The following is a 24,979-nucleotide window of genomic DNA, read 5'->3' as shown; positions in this document are numbered from 1 at the left end:
AATGAACAAAATTTGTGAAGAGGTCAGTAAAGCCAAACTTCGAGCTCCCATGTGAACAGTGAAATTTTACCAAATTCTTAAGCTATAAATGAAGATTTGAAATGATAATATCCAATGGGAAGTGATATGTTATTCTTTTTGTAAATAATGCAATGCAATTCTTGTGTGGCGTCCCTGCGGCTTCAGGCGCCACAGGGTACTGCACCCCCATTAGGATTTAGTACTCATCCTAGATCTGAGGAAGGTTGAGATCGGTTTACACATGCATAAACATACAGTCACATGGTTGCCGTCCCCAATGGGGACTGGGGCAGGGTAAGATCACAGTAGGGGGTCACTACAGCGGTGAGTTTACAGGACGCCACCGCACCAGCGGCTCCCCGGATCCACTGGACTGGGGACTCAGGGTCAGGGAGAAGCAACCACCAGGGGGAGTTAGGAGCACAGTGGGAAGAGCAGATTGACCAAGTGAGAGTAGTGAAACAGCCAGTGGCAGCGACTGGGTGCAACAGCTCAGACCACACAACATCACAACTAGAGCGAGTGCAGCTTCAGACTCAGAGCAGAGCGGACGTGCCATGTGCAGCTCTGTGGGCCAAGGCGTTCAACACTCAGTCGCTGGTGAGAAGGAGGGCAGCTGCTTCCACAGGACTGGCGCTGTCGGGATACAGATTCCTAGGACAGGCATACTCCAAGTTATCTACCAACTCTGCAAGGATCGTGGGGTACGGCAACAGAAAATCACCGGACCCGTCCCATGAGTCTGCAGCAAATAGCACATAGGATCCGGGGTTGAGGACCGGCCCCATAACGGAACTGCCCTATCAGCATACAGAACGGGACACACTTTACAGACACGGGGACCATCAAGTGCTTCACGCCACAGAGGTCCGATACTTAGCGCACAAAAAAGAGGAGAGTGCTCACAGGCTGACACACACACCAGATTTAACCTTTCACAGATTTGGGATTGGCTGGAGCCCATTGTGGCAGAGAATGGTACCTCGGGCAGCGCTTGAAAGACTTGTGAGTAAAAACACCTGGAACCGCAGCTCCTGTCTCTGCCTCTCCTTTACCGGCGCCGTCACCCAGCACTGTGGTGCCAATGGAGACTACCACCAAACCCCCGACATCATTCCAGGGTAATCCCGCTCCGTCTGTGGGGAGCGACACCATCCTGGCTGCTGTCATGGTTCGCCTCCCCGTCCACATGGCTAGGGCGCAGAGCCTTCTCTCGGGCCTCACTTCCGGACCCTAGATGCCTTAAAAGCTGACATTTACAGTGAACCAGCGCTGGCTATAAACTTAGCACTGCTTTGCCTGTGATTGCTGGTCCTGTGAGTGATATCCTGATCTGTCTGTTCCTGTGCCCCCGTGCCCTTGTCTGTGTTCCATCCCCTGGTCGCCCCTCCTGTCCTCTGTCCCCTCTCCTATTTCCCCACTCGGTTGCTTCCTCCGGTACAGACCTTGGCCTGACTTTGACTCCGCTCCTGCTCGTTCCTCCGGTCCTGCTTCTGCCCGTACGGTGTTTGACCCAGCCTGCCTGACTATTCCTCGCATGCCCTGCAGTTCTGCTTCTCAGCTGTGCTGTGAGGCAGTGTATGAGAACGCTGTGTATTTACTTCCTGGTTCTCGTTGCTCTGTGTAGTGTCTTCTGCTGCAGAGCTCTGGCTCCCCCTGGTGGCAGCTTGACAGCTGCATTTAACATCTGCCCTGGTGAGATACCATGCAGCGGCGGCCCCCATCTCTGGCCGCATACCACAGGTGGTGTCACGATCCTAATAGATTTTCCTAAACCCCCGACTACTACCTCCATCCTCCCTGCCACCCTCCAATCCTCCTTCCTGTATGCCTCGGGGCAACGGAACTGGGCCAGGCCACCCCGTGACAACACAGAGCATCCGCACCCCCGGCCTGGCAACGAGTAGGTTAAAACACCTGCCCCGTGGCACTAGCGTATAATGAACAATGAAAGGTATACTAGCACATGGAGTGTACATAATAAAGCTATAGGCAGCATTGTAACTTGAAGCTCATGGGCCCCAATGCAAAAGCCCCAGTTATTGCAAGTCTTTAATAGCAATGATTTTTTTTATATCACAAAGAGACTTTTTGGGATCTCTTAGGCTTCAGGGCCTGGTTGCGATTTCAAACCCTCCACCTATTGTAGTTACGCCCCTGACTATAGATGCCCATACAAATGAGATACTTGTTCAGACAATGGCTAAATCGTCCAGTAACCATATATAAAAAAAATTGTGTGTTCATAAAGAGGAGAAGGAAAAGGTCATCTCTGAGATTAAGTCTTTAAATTTAAGCTACCCAATCCTTCTCTCTTCTACATCATCTCTAGTGGTGAGTCGGAAGACCCTGGACACATTGGATGGTCAGCTGGTTCACCTACACTACCTACACAGCAAAGAAGGAGGAGGTATTTATTACATTATTATATTCCTTCTTTATCTTTACTTTATTTGCCGGACCTTATACAGGATTAAGTTAATTTATTGTCCTTATAATGCCATATTTACCAGCACACTTAAGCGATACTTTCATCATTCATGCAAACCATTAAACATTTTACAAAACTAGAAGCATTCCAATTTATTTTTTGAAGTCAGCCATCCAGATTAAGAGTAAGCACTGTGAAATCCATGTTACAATATAGATGCAGGGACATATAAGTGGCATATACAAAGTATGTGATTAGCTTGTGTAAATCCTGCATAACACTGGAGTGATTTACGTGTTAACAGAGCTCACAGGAAATTAGACTCACTTTAACCTAAACATACAAATTGAAGTTTAGCACTGACCTCAAGCACGGAAGGACGAGACGCACTGCTGTATCCAATGTCAAAAGTGAGGAGTTCAAAACATTCTCTGCACCTGAAATCATTCAGAGAAGTAGTTATACAATGCAAGACATATACAGTAAAGATATACATGGAGTTACCAGCACTTTTTTCTTTATTATAAGATTATAAATATTCTACAATTTCAGCATAGTAATTTATTAAAGAAAGGTATTATATGTAAGGACAACAGCTTGATAAAAGGTGACAGTACACTGAATAGATGTTGATGAAACTTTTTTCCCTTTTCGACTTAGATGAGGGTCTATGAACCCAACAGACAATGTCAATGGATTCCAGAATCGAAAATGTAAATTCTGGGAACAAATTAAAAGTAGTTATAGAAAATGGACACATTTCTTTTTTCCTGCAGTTTAGAGAATGAAAAGGTAAAGTCATTAATTGCTTTGGGAAATAAGGACAATTTGATACATATGATCATTGGTTGTGATGGGCAAACTCAAACTGTCTTCTGCTTGGCTTTAATACTACTTTTGGTGGCTGCTCCTTACCCTGATACATATTCACTGCTTCCCCACCCACTGGCTGTCCCGACATGTGATTGGTTGTAGTCACACTGTGCCCCCCATTACTAATACTATAGTTATACATTATAGTATTAGTAATGGGAGAGTCTCATAGACGCCTCCCATAACTAATCTAGGGTTTAGTATCAGCTGTGAGCTGTCATTAACCCTTAAATCTATTACCACAGCACCAGGGCAATCAAGAAAAAAAAAAACAAAGAAATGGGTAAAGTGTTGGGATTGTCATATTTCATGGATGCAACAATTCTGGTTGGCTGCAGGCTTCTATTTTTAGGCTGGGGGACCCAATGACCATGGGTCTCCCAGCCTGATAATACCAGCCCCGGGTTGTCAGCTTTATCATGGCTGGGTATCAAAATTAGGGGAAGCACATGCCATTTTTTTAAATTAAAAAAAAAGCCGCATAGGATCCCTCTTATTTTGATACACAGTCAAGATAAACACACAGCTGGAGGGCTGCAGCCTGTAGCCATATGCTTTATATGCAAAACTAAACCAAAACATATAATGCCCATAGGTATATAAATACATTATTGATGCTGGTATCCCTAGAAAACCTTAGAAAAATACATTGGATAAACCAGACATTAATAACTTAGTTAATGAACAAAGAAAAAAATTAGTATATTATACCAAAATATTTTATTGTAAGTTAAAAAAAATATATACACAACAAAAAAGTCATATCTACCACAAAAAAATCAATGTGCGGGGGTATCCCTGACCTTATTACATAAATATATAAAGTTTATGGATATAGGAATAAAAGCTTGTCATGGGGTACCCATATAAATCCTATTTTCCAATAAACACTTATAAAAAGAATAAAAATATTTATTGAGAATATAAATACACCATAAAATCTCAATTCCCACATCCAACCATAAGAAACAAAATAGATTAAAAAATTGCACATGCGGCCAATTCTAAATAGTAATAGTGATTTCCCTCCTATAAATTAATTAGTAGGTTTGTTGAATATATAAAGAATCTATTAAAGAGATAACATTTAATAAATATCAAAACCCTATTTATAAAACTAACACAATATATTTCACCTGTTTAGAAACAATATGAGTTGGAGTATAGGATTATATTTTGAATATAAAACATGGAAGTTATCATCAGAAAATAACCTATTCTATAAATCAGATTTTTGCGTTAAATGTATTCTTTAAATATATTGAACAATTTTTGTTTTGTTTGTTTTTTACATATTACAATCTATATTAAAAATGAAGCAAATATAAATCTTGCAATTTTTACAGTAGCAACTAAGGCTTTTACAAGGGGCTGCTGATAAGTCTTTAGCTTTACCCAGAAAGAAACAAGATAGGATGATGAAACTTTACATTTATTCCACATACTCTCCACTGATGTCAAAACACTTCTTACATCGACATTCCAAGTTCTGTAAACCAAGGAAAAAGAAGGATTTTGGTTGTGCCTCAAACCAGGCATCCGTAGCAGCCATGGCATCAGAAATGGTGTGAAATTTGGTACTCTTGAGGTGTTTCTTCAGGTTTTCAAACAGATGATAGTCGGAGGGAGCTAGATCTGGTGAATAAGGTGGGTGGTCAACCAGCTGGAAGCCCAGCTCTTCCAGTTTTGCCGTGGTCGCTTCTGCAGTGTGAGCGGAGGCATTGTCTTGCAGAAACAAGATTCCTTTGGACAGCTTGCCGTGCATTTTGGCCTAGAGAGCTGCTTTCAATTGGTCCAAAAGTTCAATGTAATAACTTGCATTGATGGTGGAACTCTTTTGAAGTTAGTCCACTAGCAGCACGCCCTCCTTATCCCAGAACACAGACACCATCACCTTAGTGGCTGATTTTTCCAACCTGAACATCTTTGGATGAGGAGAACCACTGTAACACCACTCTTTTGACTGCTCCTTGTTTTCAGGGTCATATAAAAAAAAAACAGGTCTCATCTATGGTGACTAATCAATCCACACAGTGCTTATTAGTACGGAAACGCTGACAAATAGACCGGGAAGTTTTCACTGACACGCTTCTCTGATCTGTTGTCAAACATTTGGGGACCCACTTTGCAGATAATGTCCTCACGTCCAAATGTTCCTGGATAATGACACAAACACTTTCACGGGAAATCCCCATGATGTCTGCTATTGCTTTAGCTGAAATTCATCAATTCTCCAGTATGAGGTTGTGCACAGTATTGACGATCTCTGGAACAGCAACCACTCTCAGTTGTCAGGAACGTTCCTCAACATTGGTGCTGAAGTGGCCCGTTTTAAATTTGGCAACCCAGTTCTTAACTGTGAAATGTGAAGGGCATTGATCCTCTGCGACATATCCCCATGAATATCCTTTGCGGACTTTCATTGCAGAAACAGGAATTTTATTCCTCCTCTGCTCTCAGTTGCTGTATATCGCATTGGACTCCTCCATTTTGTTTTCATTTTTGTAGAACACTGTTGCCATAAGCAACAAACACAGAATTTTGTAGACATATATTAGACACATAAGGCTTTCATATGATGTAACATTCATTACCATATAAACAAAAAAAGCTCACAAAGCCAAAGACTTATTAGCAGCCCCTCATATAGACTATATCTGTTGTTTGTGAAAATAATATATTTACATATCCATATTAATCAGACCTCGACCCTATCTTTTGTATTAAAGTGTCTAATGAGCCTGGGATAAGATTATCATGAAGGGAATGGGAGCAGGGTAAAGCTGGGTTCACACTAAGCGACAGCGACAACGACGTCGCTGTTACGTCACCATTTTCTGTGACGTAACAGCAACCTAGTAAGTCGCTGTTATGATCGCTGCTTAGCTGTCAAACACAGCAGCCGCAGCAGCGATCATAACGACACGCGTCGCTGTGCTGCAACATGTGCAGAGAACAGGGAGCTGCGCACACTGCTTAGCGCTGGCTCCCTGCACTCCTAGCTACAGTATACATGGGGTTATTTACCCGATGTGTACTGCAGCCACATGTGCAGAGAGCAGGGAGCCGGCACTGGCAGCGTGAGAGTGGCAGAGGCTGGTAACGAAGGTAAATATCGGGTAACCACCTTGGTTACCCGATGTTTACCCTGGTTACAGCTTACCGCAGCTGCCAGATGCCGGCTCCTGCTCCCTGCACATTCAGGATTGTTGCTCTCTCGCTGTCACACACAGCGATGTGTGCTTATCAGCGGGAGAGCAACAATAAAAAAACGAACCAGGACTGTGTGTAACGAGCAGCGATCTCACAGCAGGGGCCAGATCGCTGCTCAGTGTCACAGACAGCGAGATCGCTAATGAGGTCACTGGTGCGTCACAAAAACCGTGACTCAGCAGTGATCTCAGCAGCGATCTCGCTGTGTGTGAAGCACCCCTAAGCTGTGGCATAGTCGATTGTGAATGGTGGATCTTGTGTTATCTGTCATAGTAAGCCTCTAATGATAAGGAGCCTGCTGAAAACTCTTTATGATAGCACAAGAAGGAAAAGTAAAAAGAAAAAGACCCAGAGGCCAGTGTAAAAATTGCAAGATTAATAAATATTTTTAAAATATAAAATTTATGAAAAATACATTGCCAAAAATGTTTAAAAATATACAAACACCTGCTTTACACAATAGGTCATTATCTGATGATAGCGTTTCTGTAAATAATTAGAGGATAATAAAGTAATAATTGCTCGGTTCCAAGTAAACAGATATCCAGCATGAACAGCTTATGTAGGGCTAAGTATTTACAATTATGGATAATTTAGTAAAGGATGACCTAGATGAATTTTGACAATACTAAGGACAACGAGTGAGATCTGTTTCATTATGGATAAAGAATCCTACATCTTTGGACACAAATAAAGAATTGATCATAAATTACATGGCTAATGCTGGGGCTGAAAAGCTACATATGAGAACTCTGTTTGTACCATTGGCCTGTCCTCCGGGCTTGCCAATAGTGAATGTTTTATAGATTCGTCATTACACCACAAGCGCATCTATCATATTGGTAAACCAGAGATGAATCCACACATGTTGCTAGTAGGGAATCCAAAATATGTCTTGCTGAATACCCTAGGACATGTTTGAATGTCTGAACCCCAAGCCACAAATGTGTTCCATATCATTCATCCTTTGGCGAAGAAAGCGCTAATGGAACTTAAAAAGGAATGAATAATACAAAATTAATTGCAAGACCGAGCATGAATGCAGCGTGTACTTTCATTGCTCCCTAGTGTCAAAACACATTTGAAACGTTTTTTTTTTTTACTAAGGTATCAATCATCCATCAATTTATTTGCTATTTTGCAGTGGAATATTCTGAGAAGAGTAGAGAATGGGTTGGCAATAGTGATAATATATTTAATAGTCCCTTGGACTAGTACAGTAGGTATTATCGTGTCCTGTTATAGCAGCACTTATAGAATTAGCACTTATTTATATAATTGTATATATAAATTAATTAATTTAAAGTGGTTGAGGTATATGTAGAGACATATCCCTCTTGGGGCTTTGACCCCTAGATATATACCCTTTAGGCCCCCTTCACACATTAGTGATTCCACTACGTGTGACATCCATTTTCATATGTACTGGAGATCATACGCAGACCATTTAAAATCAATGGGTGTGTGCAAACATCCGTTTTTTTTCACAGACGTTTGTCCGTGTGGTGCACGCATGTATCCATGTATTCGGCATGGAAACAAGTACATTTTTCTCTGGCAGCACTGATGTCACACAGACCAGACACTGATGTGATCCGTGGGACAAGAGGGGGACATGTACCGGAGAAAACACATGTCTTTGAAATAAAATTGTTTTCTATACTCATCTGTCTCCAGCGCTGCTGTCTTCGGCACTGCTGTCACTTGCTCCAGGCCTGCTCATTATGCTGATGAATATTCATTGCATCGCGGATAGGGAAGCAGCAGCGCCGGAGACAGCAATGCCGGAGACAGCAGCGCCGGGGACAGGTGAGTAAAACGTTCCTGATCTCTGTGTGTATCTTTCCTTTGCACTTCACAAATACTTGATACATTGTGTTGGTATATCATTTAAAATCCCCAAAAAATACATTTGAGTCAAGCCCTAAATTTGGGACTCAATCCGGTGACTTTGTGCTGTGTGATCAGTGTAGCTGAGCTACACCTGGTTACTCACCATAAAATGCTGATTGTTCTTTACCTTTGCTTCTCTCCTTTGTTTTGAGGCTTTCAGGTGTTCTTACTTGCTCATTTTTCAATGTTAAAGTCGTGGCCAACCTCTTTAACGAGAATCTGTCAGCAGGTTTTTGCAATATAATCTGCTGATTATAGGTCAAGAGAGCCTGATTCTAGCACTGTATCATGCCCACACCCCTGACTCACAGCTTACTGTGCACACTATGAATTGTCAGCAAGCTACTAATCAGTGGTTGGGTGGCGTTATACAGATTAGCTTGACTACCTGGCATGTGAAATGTAGTCCTGTAGTGTTAATCTCCTGTTGATAAAATAATGAAACCACAGTGATAGCATAATTGTAATGTAATGTAATTGTTGTACATTATTGATTTTTGTTCCTGAAGAAGGAGTTATGATGACTTCAAAACGTGTTGAACAATAAAAATCACATGTTTAATCCACACTGATCTTCAGAGATTGTTCATCCTCTGGCAGTGTGGATTAACCCATTCGATCTCTGTACGCTATCGCCGTTAACCTTCGGTTCTGGAGAAAGCCAGCACTGATTGTAGGCTCCTACAGCCATTGTGTCTTACACAACCACATCAGGTTAGTGTTTTCTGTTACGGTAATTCCTTTATCTGGTCACACCAGGTAAGACACTATCTGCGCCTTGTCATTTCAGTTTCTCATTTTCTGTTGAAACCACAGCACACAACCTACCGTGTTTCCCCGATAGTAAGACACCCCCGATAGTAAGACGTAGTGGGGGTTTTGGGGGGGTCGGCTAATGTAAGACGTACCCCGAAAGTAAGACTTAGTAAAAGTTTATTTATTTATTTTTTTTCTTCTTTACAGTACAGTTATAGCGGCCGAGCGCTCAGCTGAGAGCCCTGACATGCCGGCGGCAAAGCGCTCAGCTGAGCACCCTGACATGCCGGCGGCCGAGCGCTCAGCTGAGCGCCCTGACATGCCGCCGGTATGTGACAGCTCTCAGCTGAGAGCCCTGACATGCCGGCGGCAAAGCGCTCAGCTGAGCGCTCTAACATGCTTGGCGGCCGAGCGCTCAGCTGAGCGCCCTGACATGCCGCCGGCATGTGACAGCTCTCAGCTGAGAGCCCTGACATGCCGGCGGCAAAGCGCTCAGCTGAGCGCCCTAACATGCCGGCGGCCGAGCGTTCAGCTGAGCGCCCTGACATGCCGCCGGCATGTGACAGCTCTCAGCTGAGAGCCCTGACATGCCGGCGGCAAAGCGCTCAGCTGAGCGCCCTAACATGCCGGCGGCCGAGCGCTCAGCTGAGCGCCCTGACATGCTGCCGGCATGTGACAGCTCTCAGCTGAGAGCCCTAACATGCCGACGGCCGAGCGTTCAGCTGAGCGCCCTGACATGCCGCCGGCATGTGACAGCTCTCAGCTGAGAGCCCTGACATGCCGGCGGCTTAGCGCTCAGCTGAGAGCTGACACATGCCGGCGATCGGGCGCTCAGCTGAGCGCCCTGACATGCCGGCGGCTTAGCGCTCAGCTGAGAGCTGACACATGCCGGCGGTCGGGCGCTCAGCTGAGCGCCCTGACATGCCGGTGGCTTAGCGCTCAGCTGAGAGCTGACACATGCCGGCAGTCTGGCGCTCAGCTGAATGCCCTGACATGCCGACGGCTGAGCGCTCAGCTGAGAGCTGACACATGCCGGCGGTCGGGCGCTCAGCTGAACGCTCGGCTACCGAGAAATGTTGAAATGTTGCAGTAATGTTGTCCATGGTCCATCAGGACCATGGACAACATACAAAATCACGCAGCCTCAGTGCCCTCATGTGCAGCCGCTGGTGGTTAAGTTTCCTTAACTTGCGGTACACTTAGGGCGCAATCGCGGCAAGTCCCCATACGGTACATTGCATTGAGACTTGCTGCGATTGCTGTGGGATTTTTTCCAATATAAGCCATACCCCGAAAGTAAGACATAGTGGCACTTTTGGGGGTAAAAAGAATGTAAGACACTGTCTTACTTTCGGGGAAACACGGTAATATGTGACACATCCCTGGAATCAGGCTTTTGTGCTCTATATTATGCTGCTCTCAGAATGAATAGCAAAAACTTTTTGATGGTTTCCTTTTATTTGTTTACTATGTTCTATCATTACCTCCTCATCACCATTGTAACTACATTAAACTGAACATGGCATACACAAATATTAAAAAAACAAACAAATGGACATACTTGTGTTCCATTAGGTTCTGTTCACACCGTATTTCTGCAATGTATTTTTATTTTGCCTGAAGCCCCCCAAAAATGGGAGACAGATCCATGATGGAGACCAAGACAGCAGTGCCACAAACTCAATGAACTTAGTGTGTGTTTCTCTTAACGTGTCCATTTGTTATAACGGTCACAGAAACATAGTCTGCTACATTTCTGTGCCTGTCTGAAGAAATGGACAAATTCAGAAAATTGAACTCTATTCATGTAATTGTAGTCTATGGCCCTATTGGGGGACAAAATCACCTGTAGTCACTGCAGAAAACAGTGTGACCAGGGCCTTATAATGAATGTTATCTGTGATGCTAGTCACTACTTACAGGTAGAGTAGATGGAAAAGTAGTGAGACAAGCCAGGGTCAGGTACCAGGAGGACACGTCAGGACACAGGGAGTAAACAGAAGTGCAGTCACGTTACAGGCCGAGGGTCAGAATTCCAGGAGATTACGTATAGTTTCAGGGAGCAGCCAGAGATGTGGTTAGGTAATGGTCCAAGGTCAGAAGCCAGGAGATAATGACAAGAACAGGGAGAGCGCACAGAGGAGTCAAACAACGGTCCGGGGTCAAGAAACTTCGATCAGAACACGAGCACAAACACAAGCCAAGAGCATAACTGGAGAACCAGGAAGTACAACTGGTGAGGTTCTGGGAGAGCATGCCCAGTAAAGAATAAAAGCAATTACCAGGAAGGCGGAACAGTTGAGTAATCAGCACCTCCAAGAACCTGCATGGAATCCTGTGCTGTCAAAAAACCTGCCAGCTAGTGCTCAGAGAAACACAGCAGAACATCTCCAAATAAGCAAAATGCTCAGCACAAAGGAAACATGTCACTCTCGGCTCTATAGTTCAGGAGAGCGCAGCAGAACATCACCTGTGTGCACAATGCTCGGCACAGAAGAATAATGTCACTGCCGCCTCTGTAGTGGAGCCGTGCTTCAACTGTGTGCAAGATGCTCTGCACAGAGGTACATTATCGTACTTACACTTTGGAGATAAATATAACATTACGCTGTGCTACAAAATTGTGTGTCTTGGGGAGAACAAACATTTCATGTTTCATTTACCTGCTCCTTGAATTGAGTCCTGTAGCAGCTGCTTCACTTATCACCTCCAAGGTAAGTAACAATTTGCTTATCATGTCCTTCAAGGCGTTAATTGCTTGTACTGGAGTCTCTGACTTGAAGAAATGTTGATAAAACTTGTGAAGCTGTGATGGGAATAATATAAATACCACACATATTTTACTAGAAATTGAGATTTCAAATCAAGATATATACTGTGATTAATTGATACAGTCTTCCTCTATTTATCACCTCGCAAACTGTCAATCACATGCACCTGTATTTAGAAGACAACTCTTCTGCAACTTGATCGCTTTCCACATTCACACCCTGCAAGCTTCCCGTCATCAACCGTCTCCAGATTCCAAGAAAGTGCCCGTAAGATGATACTTACAAAATGACTTGCCACTTAAGTGCTCCACCATGAAGATACAATACAATTACTACCACACTTTCAGTGTTATTTGCTTGAAACTTTATACTGTGGTTTGAACTACATCACCACATAGCAATCCTTTGGCATTTACACTAGTGAAGTCCAGTGAAATGACAACACTGAAGGAGTTGATATGGCTTAAGACAGATCGATCACCCCAGATACCGCATGGCTGAGAAACATGATAAGGAGGAAAGAAGAAAGGAAGGCATACATTAAAGCAGGTAGCCCGACGTCTGACGGACTTCCTTGGAGTTCGTGCTCTTTTTACCCTGCTGTGGTTATTCCTTTCAATGATCTAAGACTATAAACATTCTTAACATTTGTTTTGGATCAGTGATAATTGTTTTGCTTCTGGGCAAAGAACTGAATGTTTAATTAATTGGTTAGGCACTTGAAATTGTTAAGATATTCATTTTTACATTCTTCTGGCATCTGATGAAAGGAAATACTCCAAAATACTTCCTCAGTTAGGGAAGGGAACAAAAGCACAAACTACTTGTTCATTAAACTATATATATATATCAATTTCTAGAAATGTGTGTGGCCATAGAGATTAACTGAGAGGAGGTCGATGGGCAAAAATGGTACAGGCTCTGGTCAGAGTATAAGGCTGCAGTCATTCAAACTAGCGCTACCCGTGCTGTATGGAAATAGGGGTAGCGGGGATCAGAAGAAATATGGAAGAAAGGGCTACAGCCACAAAGTGTGACCACAACGTACTAAGTTTGGTAAATATGGCCCACTTAGAACATCTTTACTTGTATGGTCCCATTTTAAAATTGGTATTTAAGTTGTTCAAGCCCCTGGTCTTCTTAACAGCTACTTTGGTCTATACTATATTTTGGTCACCATAGGGTGAGTACAGTGAGTTCACAGAACTGAATATGCTTTGGGGAATCACAGGTAACTGAATGGAAAAGGTAGCGAAGCTTTTTTTTATTCTCCAAGTTGAAGAAAAAAAGGATACAATTCTGATCAGACTTTGATCAAACTCTGATCAGTGTATTTGGATTGTTTATCTTGGATGTGAAGAAAATGGTTATGTCCACCTACATTTAATTTTATATTAAATAGTTCTTCATACACAGCTGCAATCATTTACAGGGAATCTAATTACCCCATACAAAATTTAGCTGGTTAGTAGGATTTTCTTGACATTTTCGTAGTTGCATTTAAAAGAAAATCCATGGTTTATAAACAGCTTACAACACAGCAAAGGTCTGAAGAACCAAGGTTTAACTTTTTGTCCATAATTCCAAAAGGTATGTTTGGTGCAAAGGCAACATTACAAATCACCAAAAGAACAACATATCTACAGTGAAGCAGGGTGGAGGCAGCATTATAATTTGGGGTTGTTTTTCAGCAGCTGGAAGTTGGGCTTTAGTCAAGATGGAGGGAATAATGAACGGTTGCAAATATCAGTCAGTTTTGCAACAAAACCTTCAAGCCTTTGCTACAAAGCTGAAGATAAAGAGGAATTTCACCATTCCAGCAGAACAATAACTCTAAGTATTCCTCTAAATCAACAAAAGAATGGCTTGACCAGAAGAAGATCATAGTTTTGGAATGACCCAGCTAAAGCTCAGACCTGAGTTCAATTGAAAATTGGTGGTTTTACCAGACGGGGCTGTACACTGGAGTTCTGACAGATTTGAAGCACTACTCAAGGAAGAGTAGGCAAAGTTTGCCAATTCTAGATGCGTAAAATTAATAGACCCCTACCCATAAAGATTAAATACATTTATAAATTCAAAGGATACATCTACAAAGTATTAATTTAAATGTGGGCATACTTATGAAACCACATTATTTTTGGTTCTTTATTTTTTCCATTCAGAAACATTTCAGTTTATTTTTCAAATGAATTGTACAGATTATGGGTGACTTTAAAGGTGGTATAAGGTCTATTCTTCTTGCCTTGATTTCCTTTTACAAGACACAAACCTGGTATTTTAACAGGGGTCATTAAATTTGAACACTATTATAGAGTAACCAAAGTTTTTTTCCCCCAAAAGTGTGCTTGAAGATAAGAAACTTTGTGATATAACCTATCAGAGAAGTTCATTTCTTTCTCTTTCCTTACTTTTCAATCATTCATTTTAAAAATTCTCAATTTACCACGTAAAATCTGTCTTCAGTGAGTACTGACTTTCCCATCAAGTTCTGTGGAGAACTATGTGTCATTTCAAGAGAACTTGAAGAAGAAGAAGAATATCTGTGTCTGCCTCTGGGTGCGTCTTCCCCTCTTCATAGACTTTTAAAAGCACCAACTCACCAACTGTCATCTCCTATCTTAATAATGGGGAAATCTGTCTACATTGAATACAGATTTTACCTATGTGAAAGAAGAATATTTCTCTAATAAGATATATTACAAAATTGTTTATTTTCCTGTGTAGTATTAGTTTATGAAATAAAAATTAAAATAACGGTTATGATTTAAAATTAAGTCTGGACTTTGCAAAACTTCAAATCCAAAATTCCAAGGACCTATGAGTTTTTGTCGTTCAAGTATAGATCTAGTGATTATAGTGTTCCCAGCTCTAACATTTTAAACCCATGACCATATGTGTATCATATCAGAGGTTACATATAGCAGAAGAACATTCCACCCACATACAGTGCCTTTAAAAAGTATTCATACCCCGAGAACGTTTCCACATTATTTTACGTTCCACTCACAAACTTAAATGTATTATATTGGGCTTTTATGTGATATACCAATACTAAGTAGAATTTGTGTAAAGAAAATGACACACGGTTTTCTAAATATTTAAAAAAAATATAAATCTGAAAATTGTGACTTGCATTTGTATTTAGCCCCCTGTAGTATGATGTGCCTAAAAAAATCCTGATCAAAGTGGAGAAGGAGAAGGGGTTAAACCCGCGCAATCCGCCAGATAAATTCAGAGGAGATGTTGATAATTCAGAACATTCTTTTATTCCATGGGTCTACGCGTTTCAAGGTCTGTGACCTCTTCTTCAGGACCAGTAAATCAACACTACATGTACATACAAATGAAGCTCTTTTATACCTGTGGTAACCACAAAGTACTGCCTCCCGGCACTTTGAAAAAAGTCAGAAGGGAAAGAAAAAAAAAAAATCTGCATGCATGATACAGCGTTTTTCACAGATATCATATACTTTGTAGAATGCTATTATACTGGTCATAAAAACAATTTATATGAGAAATACACATTCATAAAATGGAAAATTATAAAATAAAAAGAAAAGGAAAGAAAAAAAGTCAAAAATCAGGACACGAACTCCAAGAAAGTTGCCCATAAGGTAACCTTCGATTTTTGTGGTGTACGCCACCAGTAGTTTTCAAAAATCTGTGTATCCCTAAAGTTATGTTCACAAGGTTGTGATATATGCGTACAATTAAATAAAACATATGTTTAATAAATATATTAAAAACATTTCAATATAGAAAAAATGATAAAGGAAAGAGATGAAATAAAATGATAATAAAAATGCATAATTTTCTGGGAACTTTTTATATAGAATAAAAATTCTTTCACCCAGGAGTACAAAGTGATGTGTATATAAATATGTGAATAAAAATTTATAATATAATGTGTGCTATATTCTTTGTTTGTGTGTTAAAGAGGATGTGATATTTACTTTTTCTTTTTCAAAGAGGATCATAGTATCAACGAGCTTAAGGTTATTAGCGGGCATAAGCGTGGGAAAAAATATATATATGTGTGCGCATGCTCTTGACCCTACCATGAGGACACATGGTACAGCGGTACGGAGTAGATGCCAGAACTGGGACCGTGGGAATAAAATCTAAGGCGCCTGGGCCAGGGATATAGCTGGTTCAAGGTGGCTGTGTATGCAGTTATTTAAATTCTGAAGAGCAACATATAACTTAATAGATATAAAAACATAATATAAACAGTTATTTCTCTAAAAAATATATCTATACATAGAGCCTATAAAAAGGGGACAATAATAAAAGGAGTCAGAATGAATAAAAACTCCCAAATGGCACAACAGATCAGTAAAACAGGTCAGTTACTTCATTAAGTCCAGTTGGTTTCAATGTATCCAATCTATAAATCCAAAAAGTCTCTTTTTTATTTAAAACCTCTATTCTATTAGGAGTATCAATAGGGATTTGTTCAATTGGTGTTATAATGATGTCTGCCTTTTTTCCATGTACCAAAGTGCAATGTCGGGACAATCCATGTAAGAGGAACCCTTTCTTGATGTTATGTCTATGGGAATTTAATCTGTTATGTAGGCGCTGTCTAGTCCTTCCTACATATTTTTTACCGCATGCACAATCAATGAGATACACCACAAAATCAGAATGGCATGTGAGATGTCCCTTGATCGTATATTTATCTGGTTCCTCAGCTGTACCAAAAGTCTTTCTTTTGTGTGCAATGGATGTACAGCATAGACAATTTTTGCTGTAGCATTTTGAGACCCCAATAGAGCGTTCCTCTTCTTTAGAATTAATAGGAACTCTCAACCTACTGGGTGCCACAATATTCCTAATAGTCGGGGCTCTCCTGTAAGTGATGCCTGGATGGGATGGAAGAATCTTCTTAAGCACAGGATCACCCAAAAGGATCTCCCAGTGTTTATTAAGGGTCTTCTTAATTAACGCATTATCATGACTAAAAGTGGTAATAAAATTATAACTAAAATCAGAGGGTCCATCACTAGGAGACATTTTATTGGAGGTTATAATCAAATCCTCCTGTCTCAGGTTCTTGGTTTCTTTAAAAGCACGGGTTAAAAGTTTTTTGGGGTAGATCTTTTCATTAAAACGGTCATATAAAACTCCAGCTTGTATCTTAAAATCATCATCTAGTGTACAATTTTTCCTAATTCTCCGATACTGATTAATGGGAATGTTTAGCAGCCATTTATTATAGTGGCCGCTATTAAAATGTATGTACCCGTTTGTGTCTACTTTTTTAAAAAAGGTCTTAGTAAAAATCTTATTTTCCTTGTGTGCAATTGTGAGGTCAAGAAAATCTATTGTATCCTTATTAATAGTAGAGGAGAAAGATAAACCCCAATTATTCTTTTTTATATGAGAAATAAAATTAGACACGTTATCCTCCTTATTGTCCCAAATTATAAATAAGTCATCTATGTATCTTTTATAGAGTATAATGTTGTTCTGATATTCAGATTGTTCAATAAAAACAGATTCAAAAATTCCCATAAATAGATTTGCATAAGTTGGTGCGACTTTACTGCCCATCGCGGTCCCAAGGATCTGATGGTACAGTACATCTAGGAAGGTGAAATAGTTGTTTTTCAGTATAAAACTCATCCCTTCACGGACAAAATTTTTTTGTAAGGGGTGCAGCCTGGTATCTTTTTCCACAAAATGTGAGAAGCAAAGTAACCCCAGATCATGGTCTATATTTGAATAGAGAGCAGACACATCCATTGTAATAAAGTGATATGTATCTTTCCAAACAATATCCTTTAACATGGTTATTAAATTAGAAGAATCTCTCAGATAGCTATTTAGTTCTAATACATGAACATGCATAATTTCATCAATATATGCAGCCAAATTTGATGTCAAAGAATCAATTCCTGAAATAATCGGTCGTCCCGGGGGGTTTTCAAGATTCTTATGGATCTTGGGGAGGTGGTATAAAAAGGCCATTTTAGGATCCTTAATCATAAGAAATTTCTTTTCAGTGCTATTAAGAATATTATTTACAGTTGCTCTGGTAATTAGATCATTATATGCTATAACCGCAGTGTCATAATTCATTTTACTTGTCTTACAATATTGTGCAGCATTCGATAGGATATTGTGGGCTTCTTTTATATAATCCACCCTGTCCTGTATGACCACACCACCTCCTTTATCAGCTGATCTTATAACTATGTTCATGTTCATTTTTAGGGATTTTAGAGCTATTTTTTCACCCTTACTAAGATTAGATGCAATCCTGGTATTACCCGAATCAAGATGTTTAAAATCTTCTAAAACCATATCGCAAAAGGTTTTTATATGGTGCCCCTTGCTGCCTATAGGGTAAAATTTTGATTTTGCTTTTACATTTGTGTGCAAAAAAACATCTGTATGTATAGTAGTATTATTATCTTTCGAAAGTATATTATTAGGGAAACCGTCAGCAAGTAGGTTGTTCTCAGTTGTTTTGAGATCCTTTTTCTCTATAGCAAAATGTCTCTTTAGTGTCAATTTTCTTACAAAGTTTTGAAAGTCCAGGTATAAGTCAAAATCTTTAGAATGAAAGGTCGGACAAAAGGATAAACCCTTATTTAGGACTGCTGTTTCTTCCTTTGTGAGTATGTGTTTAGAGAGGTTAAAGATATTATTAGTATCCTTTTTTATGTTTTCTTTCCTTTTTTGTTTAGATTTGATTCCTGCCCGGGTTCCTCTAGTACATTTTTTCTTTTTGTTGCTTTTGGCGTTAAAAAATCCATTAAAGCCGTTCGGTTTGAATTTAGGGCTGGCGGTAAAAAAGGGACCAGGGAAGTACTTTTATTGGTGTTATCTATAATAACTGTGTTCATTTCTTGTGTGGTTTTATTTTTTGGGCTGGTTTCATTTTTGGCCACACTATCCATATCTAATTGGGAAGGGGGGAGTTGTAAGAAACTTCCCTCATGTGTAGTTAAATTGAGCAGATCTATGAAATCTCTATCATCCTCAGGTTCATCAAATACTGAAGGTGATTCAAGGTTAGATGGGGCAATCATTGATCTTTTCTTGCGGATCTTATCAATTTGGCTCTTGATCTGAGCAAGTTGCCTTTTGGTCTCTTCTATGTTAATTTTTGGTCTCTGTTTATCAGTGTTATTATTAACATTAACACTTCTGTCATTTTTCCCAGTGTTTTTATCATTTTTGTCACACAACACTCCTCTAGAGTCTAAAATAGGTGTTTTAGTAATGTTAATTGTTTCAGTAATAGTGGAGGGTGCAGAGCCATTTTCTTTGTTAAAGCCCTCACTAGTGCTTCTCCTAGGTTTGTTAAAACCAATATTAGTTTTGTGATACCTACTATTAAAAAAGTTTCTACTCGTACTATTTTTCCTCTTATATTTTTGCCTTTCTGGTGTTCTTGTCTCTCTCTCAGTGTTACAAATACCATTTTTTTCGTTTATTTTATCCTTACGGTCCCTTTGTAATTTTTTGGACTTTCTTATAACCGTATCATGTTCAAGTTGCAATAGTTTCGTATTAATATCTGAATTGATACGCCTATATTCAGGATGTGAGTCATAACAGGAGAGATTATTATAAGCCTCTGAAATAGAGGCTGTAGCCTCCTGTGCAATTGTTGATCTTTTTTTATATAAACATTGAAGCATACCTTGCATGCATGTATGTAGGACACCTTCCCATTCTTGTGTGAAGTCCAGATCTTTTGGGAAAGGGGAAAGATGTTTTATCCTAAGTCCTCGGGGGCAAAGCTTCTCATCCATATAAATGGACAAAAATCTTGCATCAAGTCCATAATGTAACTCTTCTTTAAGCAGTTCCTCAAGGTGTAGAAAAAGTTTCTTCATATTGTCTGTCTCTTCCTCAGTAAAAGGAATGGAAATATCCAGATCGTGGTTCACATGGTCTTTTGCTCCAACAGTTTGGAGTATAAGTCTTTCCCTTGTAGTAAGTCTTTGGTTGAAATATTCCATCCTGGTAGTGATTGTGCATGCGGTAAAAATATGTAGGAAGGACTAGACAGCCCCTACATAACAGATTAAATTCCCATAGACATAACATCAAGAAAGGGTTCCTCTTACATGGATTGTCCCGACATTGCACTTTGGTACATGGAAAAAAGGCAGACATCATTATAACACCAATTGAACAAATCCCTATTGATACTCCTAATAGAATAGAGGTTTTAAATAAAAAAGAGACTTTTTGGATTTATAGATTGGATACATTGAAACCAACTGGACTTAATGAAGTAACTGACCTGTTTTACTGATCTGTTGTGCCATTTGGGAGTTTTTATTCATTCTGACTCCTTTTATTATTGTCCCCTTTTTATAGGCTCTATGTATAGATATATTTTTTAGAGAAATAACTGTTTATATTATGTTTTTATATCTATTAATTTATATGTTGCTCTTCAGAATTTAAATAACTGCATACACAGCCACCTTGAACCAGCTATATCCCTGGCCCAGGTGCCTTAGATTTTATTCCCACGGTCCCAGTTCTGGCATCTACTCCGTACCGCTGTACTATGTGTCCTCATGGTAGGGTCAAGAGCATGCGCACACATATATATATTTTTTCCCACGCTTATGCCCGCTAATAACCTTAAGCTCGTTGATACTATGATCCTCTTTGAAAAAGAAAAAGTAAATATCACATCCTCTTTAACACACAAACAAAGAATATAGCACACATTATATTATAAATTTTTATTCACATATTTATATACACATCACTTTGTACTCCTGGGTGAAAGAATTTTTATTCTATATAAAAAGTTCACAGAAAATTATGCATTTTTATTATCATTTTATTTCATCTCTTTCCTTTATCATTTTTTCTATATTGAAATGTTTTTAATATATTTATTAAACATATGTTTTATTTAATTGTACGCATATATCACAACCTTGTGAACATAACTTTAGGGATACACAGATTTTTGAGAACTACTGGTGGCGTACACCACAAAAATCGAAGGTTACCTTATGGGCAACTTTCTTGGAGTTCGTGTCCTGATTTTTGACTTTTTTTCTTTCCTTTTCTTTTTATTTTATAATTTTCCATTTTATGAATGTGTATTTCTCATATAAATTGTTTTTATGACCAGTATAATAGCATTCTACAAAGTATATGATATCTGTGAAAAACGCTGTATCATGCATGCAGATTTTTTTTTTTTTTTTTTTTTTCTTTCCCTTCTGACTTTTTTCAAAGTGCCGGGAGGCGGTACTTTGTGGTTACCACAGGTATAAAAGAGCTTCATTTGTATGTACATGTAGTGTTGATTTACTGGTCCTGAAGAAGAGGTCACAGACCTTGAAACGCGTAGACCCATGGAATAAAAGAATGTTCTGAATTATCAACATCTCCTCTGAATTTATCTGGCGGATTGCGCGGGTTTAACCCCTTCTCCTTCTCCACTTTGATCTGCAAACACGTGGGGCCGCTGCAGCCGCCATTATCTGATGCTATCTATGGTGGTTGTGACCTCTCACAACCTGAATCGGTGAGTGTATTTTGATATATGCTAAACCGTATGTGTAATCTGGTAAAACCCTATCAGCGCTTCTCTTTTCTAGTTTCCATATAAAAAAATCCTGAGTGACCAATTTTCTCAAGAAGTCCTTGAGTCCAACTGTGTGTAATTTATTCTCAGTTTAATTACAGCTGTTCTGTGACAGCCTCAGAGGTTTGACGATATTCGCAATCAAAGAGCTTCATGAATACCAAGAAACACACAAAACAGGTCAGGGATAAAGTTGTTGAGAAGAGTAAAGCAAGGTTAGGTTATAAAAAAAAATAGCCCAAGCTCTGAACATCTCGCAGTACATTGTTCAATCTATCATACAAAAATGGAAAGAGTATGGCACAACTGCTAACCATCCAGCAGATGACAGCAGTGCCACTTCTAGGCTATGTGCCTACGGGACTATGTACCCATGGATATATCTCCAGGTACATCCGCAGGTTTCCCGCAGCAGCTCCCTGGTATCCGCAGCTATCAATTGCTATGGGATTCCAGCTAAATAGCTGCGGTAAACCTGTGGACATTCGTGCGACTTACCTGCGGATGTCTCGGCCTCTATCTCCATAGTGGAGAGGCAGGATTTCCGCAGATATTTCCGCAGGAATAATTGACATGCAATTACGTGCGGCTGCGGGACAGCTGCAGCATATTCCGCAGCCGCACATGCCGTAACATGGACACAGCACTCCCCATGTCCCATAGGATAACATGGGGAGTATCTGTACTTGCTAAAACCTACGGATTTACCTAGAAAATCCAGATAAATCCGCAGGTTTTTTGCTGCAAAATCCGCGGGTACATATTCCCGTGGGCACATAGCCCTGGGGTGGCTGCGGGTTACTATTCTTAGTAGTACCATGGGCCTTCCAACCCTGATAATACCAGCTCCCAGTGGTCTACATTACCTTGGCTGGTTATCTAAAATAAGGGGATCTCACGCATTTGTTTTTTTATTATTTAAATAAATAATTTTAAAAAACGGCATAGGATCCCCTCTATTTTTGATAATCAGCCAAGGTAAAGCTGACAGCTGAGGGTTTCAGCCATCACTTGTCTGCTTTACTTGCGCAAGTTATCAAAACTACCCAATCTTTATTGTTTATAGCAGCATTCCGTCATATTCTGCATGCATTAAAGCTTTTTGATTGACTGACTGTGCTGCAGTTTTTCAACAAACTTTATTAACATATGAACAGTACCAAAACACTGAACTCTGACAGGCATTTTTTAAAAAGTCTGTGTTCAAGTCTGAGCCCTGGACACTCTATGTCCTCCACGAACCCCCAATTTTACAGTTCAGGTTCTCTCATCCCTAATAACAACTATGCCAGATCTTTTCATTTTTATTAAAAAAGGGCACATTAACCCCTTACCGACATTGGTCGTACTGGGTATGCCCTGATAGTCTGTGTCTTATCGACGGACAACATCAGGTGCTGTGTCCCCACGATCGCAGCCGGGTCTCCAGCTTATGTTAAAGCTGAGACCCATCTCTCACTGCCAGGAGTGGTTCTGCACTGCTCCAGGCAATTTAACCCCCTAAAGGCTGCTTTACACACAACGATATCGCTAGTGATCTCGTTAGCGTTGTGACATGCCCAGATCGTTGTTACGATTTGCCGAGATCACTCATAGGTCGTTTTGTAGCGGTCACACGTACACATCTCACAAACAATGCTACATCGTTCAGCGATATATTGTTTGACCAAGGCGGTCGTGTGGATGTTGTTCGTTGTTGGCAGGGTGTCAAACGTAGCAATATGTCTTCTGCGTTCCAAGCGACGAACAATATTTTGAAACTGAACGACGTGTCAACGATCAATGATTTTCACCCTATTTGCGATCGTTCGGAGTCGCACGTAGGTGTCACATGCAATGACGTCGCTAACGATGACGGATGCGCGTCACGAAAACCGTGACCCCGACGACATATCGTCAGATAAATCGTAGTGTGTAAAGCGGCCTTAAAGGTTAGGGGAGAAGGGAGACTTAGCTGCCTGGAAGAAAATCGCGCTCCTCTCCCAAGTAATTGATTCCCTGTAATGCGATCACGGGGACCCCTGGGTCACCCAGATATGGAAAACCTCACACGCCATGCAAAATGCACGGTAAGTTGGGTGAACTATCAGTGTTCAGAGTTCAGCACTGACATATAATCCACTGCCAAGATTGTGCATTGCAGTGGATTATATGAGAGTTCAGAGTACTTAAAAGTAATGTCCCATACATAGACCAAGTAAAAAAGTAGAAGAAAAAGTTTAAAAAATTGGTAAAAATATTTTTTCAAAAAATGTGAAAATAAAGAACAAAAAATAAAAAAGGATTATTTCAATAAATATGTAAATTTATGGAAAGAGAAATAAGCAAAAAAAGTACACATATTTGGTATTGCCGCATCTGTAACAACTCGATCTATAAAAATGTCACACTAATTAAGCCCTTCAGTGAACACGGTGAAATGTAAAAATAAAAGAAATGGCAAAAACTATGTCTTCATCATACAGCTGACAAAAAGGTGGAATAAAACGAGAACAAAAAGTCACTTATAAAATAAAAATGGTACAGCTGAAGATGTCATCTTGTCCCACGAAAGAACAGCTGCAATACAGCTCCATTAGTGAAAAAATAAAAAAAACTATAGCTCTAAGAATAGCAATGCCAAAATTATTTTTTTCTATAAAATTGTTTTTGTGGTGTAAAAGCAGCTAAAACATAAAAAAAACACTATATAAATGTGGTATCACTGTAATCGTACTGACCCGAAGAATAAAGCTGTCTTATCACTTTTAAGACAAAGTGAACGGTGTAAAAAAGAATAAAAAAACAAATTCCTAAATTGCTGTTTCTTCATGATTCTGCCTCACAGAAAGCGGAATAGAAAGTTATCAAAAAATTGGCCGCAAATGGTGCAAATAAAACCCAAACTCATCCCACAAAAAACAAGCCTTCACATGACTCTGTCGGCTAAAAATAAAAAATCTATAGCCTTCAAAATTCAGTGATGCAAAAAACCTTTATTTTGTAAAAAGCGTTTTTTAGCATAATAGGTAGCCAAATCTAAAAAAAACAATATAAATCTTATATCGCTCCAATTGTGCTGACCTGAGGAATAAAGCTGCCTAATCACTTATAACGCAAGGTGAACAGCATAAAAAATAAATAAAGCCAATTGTTTAACTGCTGTTGATTTGTTCATTCTGCCTCCCCAAGATCACAGTACAGTGTGGCTCATATTTATCCTGTGCTCTATGCTGAGCGCTTACACCAGAGATTACGTGTAAATCTCAAAATTCACAAAGGAAAATTCATTGTAATGAGGCAAAGGGAGTCACTTTGACTTCCCATCTGGCTTGTGGTTTGGCAATATCCATCTTTTTATGCATCTCTTTAGGCATGCACAAAAGTGCGGTCATCAACACTTTTGTTCACGTTTGAAAATACGGACACCGCTGAACAGAGGCCAAATGGAGTTCGGAG

At 40.0% G+C, this 24,979-nt stretch overlaps 1 protein-coding gene across 1 annotated transcript in view; it reads right to left on the bottom strand.

Moving 5' to 3' along the window:
* Positions 1 to 24,979, bottom strand: part of CPED1 (cadherin like and PC-esterase domain containing 1) — a 519,469-nt gene that overhangs the window by 310,754 nt on the left and 183,736 nt on the right. The window contains exons 7-8 of the mRNA XM_075345048.1: positions 11,851 to 11,993; positions 2,817 to 2,889 (exon numbers count right to left, since the gene is read on the bottom strand). Coding sequence (XP_075201163.1) covers positions 2,817 to 2,889; positions 11,851 to 11,993 — 216 coding nt within the window. The remainder of the gene's footprint in view (positions 1 to 2,816; positions 2,890 to 11,850; positions 11,994 to 24,979) is intronic.

The sequence above is a fragment of the Anomaloglossus baeobatrachus genome, chromosome 4 (assembly GCF_048569485.1).
Source record: "Anomaloglossus baeobatrachus isolate aAnoBae1 chromosome 4, aAnoBae1.hap1, whole genome shotgun sequence".
NCBI lineage: Eukaryota > Metazoa > Chordata > Amphibia > Anura > Aromobatidae > Anomaloglossus > Anomaloglossus baeobatrachus.
The sequence above is the reverse complement of the archived record's forward strand: the minus strand, read 5'-3'. Positions and strand labels throughout refer to the sequence as shown.